This window comes from Musa acuminata, chromosome BXJ2-8 (genome assembly GCF_036884655.1).
Source record: "Musa acuminata AAA Group cultivar baxijiao chromosome BXJ2-8, Cavendish_Baxijiao_AAA, whole genome shotgun sequence".
Classification (NCBI taxonomy): Eukaryota; Viridiplantae; Streptophyta; class Magnoliopsida; order Zingiberales; family Musaceae; genus Musa; species Musa acuminata.
In genome coordinates this window covers 9,765,926-9,767,534 of record NC_088345.1, presented here as the reverse complement: position 1 = coordinate 9,767,534, position 1,609 = coordinate 9,765,926, and the positions used below count along the sequence as shown (strand labels likewise).

At 45.1% G+C, this 1,609-nt stretch overlaps 1 protein-coding gene across 1 annotated transcript; it reads left to right on the top strand.

Annotated features, from left to right (window-relative positions):
- Positions 1–316: 316 nt before the first annotated feature.
- LOC135618229 (uncharacterized) lies at positions 317–1,202 on the top strand. The gene is made up of 2 exons (XM_065119097.1): positions 317–517; positions 687–1,202. Exons 1-2 carry the CDS (start codon positions 399–401, stop codon positions 901–903), a joined length of 336 nt encoding a protein of 111 aa, XP_064975169.1. The 5' UTR covers positions 317–398; the 3' UTR covers positions 904–1,202.
- The last annotated feature ends 407 nt before the right edge of the window (positions 1,203–1,609 follow it).

The window sequence follows — 1,609 nt, the reverse complement described above, 5'->3', positions numbered from 1 at the left end:
TTTCCAGTTCATCGCACAAGTGGATTGATATTAGCAATCAAGTTGATCGTCGTATTTGCTCCTTAATAAATATGCACAATCATTTTCCACAATCAAGAAGTGTATCTCTTCAGTAACGACAACTAAAAGATCGTCTTTCATAGCTGCAACTCGATAGCTTTCAGGGGACTGCTCCATGGTTGCTCTGCCACCAGAAACGATACAGTGCTCATTAACCTTCAATTCACGTATATATATCTCGATCGAGTGCTTGTGGTCACATACATGTCAGAGTCCGAATAAAATATTAGATCACAGCTCTCGTAATGCATTCGTGGAGATTCCCTCTACCATCTCTCGCAATATAAAAAGCAGCATCGTCCTCTTCCTCCTTGTCCTCTCGTCCTTGTTGATCCTCCATGGCCTCAAGCTCAAACCCAGGCGCCACGGGAACTGACGCCCCCTCCATTTCCATCACCGTGGAGAGGAACCCTCCTCAGTCACGCCTGCTGGAACTTGGCATCAAGTCATGGCCCAAGTGAGCTTACATACAGACTCTCTTCTCACCTTTTCCTTCTCTTGGATTATGATCACACAACTGTTTATGATGGCCGAAGATTAATCTGTGCGTCCTTGCGCTATTAAGTCTGCTACCGTGCAGTTGTTTTCTCTTATGTATATACAAATCTACTGCTACTGTTCTTCAGGTGGGGTTGCCCTCCGGGGAGGTTCCCTCTAAAGTTTGATGCAGAAGAGATGTGCTATTTGGTGAAGGGGAAGGTGACGGCTTACATCAAGGGTTCCTCCGAGTCCGTGGAGTTCGGCGCTGGTGACCTTGTGATCTTCCCCAAGGGACTTAGTTGCACCTGGGATGTCTCAGCACCGGTCGATAAGTACTACAAGTTTGCTTCGTCCTCCTCTTAACGCTCCTCCCGTTTGGTCCACCTTAGAGCTTTTCTTGTCCTTCTGAGACATCATTGTAGCTTCCTCTTCTGATGATCTATAGGTTTATAGCTGATATATTGGCGCTTATGAAGCGCTTAGGGTTGCGATTCCAGTCAAACACCTGTTATCAGTCAATGCAGGTCGCGTTCCAAGAAATCTTATTTATTCCCATGACTGGGCCTTAAATGCTCTTTTGACAACCACCACCCACCACCACAGCCCTCTCAGCCTTCTGTGCCATGCAATCTATTATATGAATGATGGTTTATTTTCTCTTGCGTTCATGTGTTCTTGTATACATGTCCATGTTTTCTTCTGCTCGGTGAGACAGGGTAGTTGTCAAATGGAATCCAATGCGGGGAAGTAAAGATAGATCCAAGGAGAATATACCAAATTCCTAGGGTTTATAGCTCGGTATGAAGGTTGGAGATGATGGAGATGTTTACATCGATGTTGTGGCTTGGCACTGGGTCATGCATCATGCATGGCTCAATTTGTTTGTAGTGTTCTCCTGGATGGATGCCTGAATTGACATACTTGAGCGTCATGCTTTAGATCAGCATGAGGCTGTTTGGAATCTGACTACGACTTTCTCTTTGCATTCAGAAGAAAATTAGATTTGCAGCTCATGACTTTCTCCTACAGCAACAAACGATGTATACAGGAAATATGAACCAACAGGCAG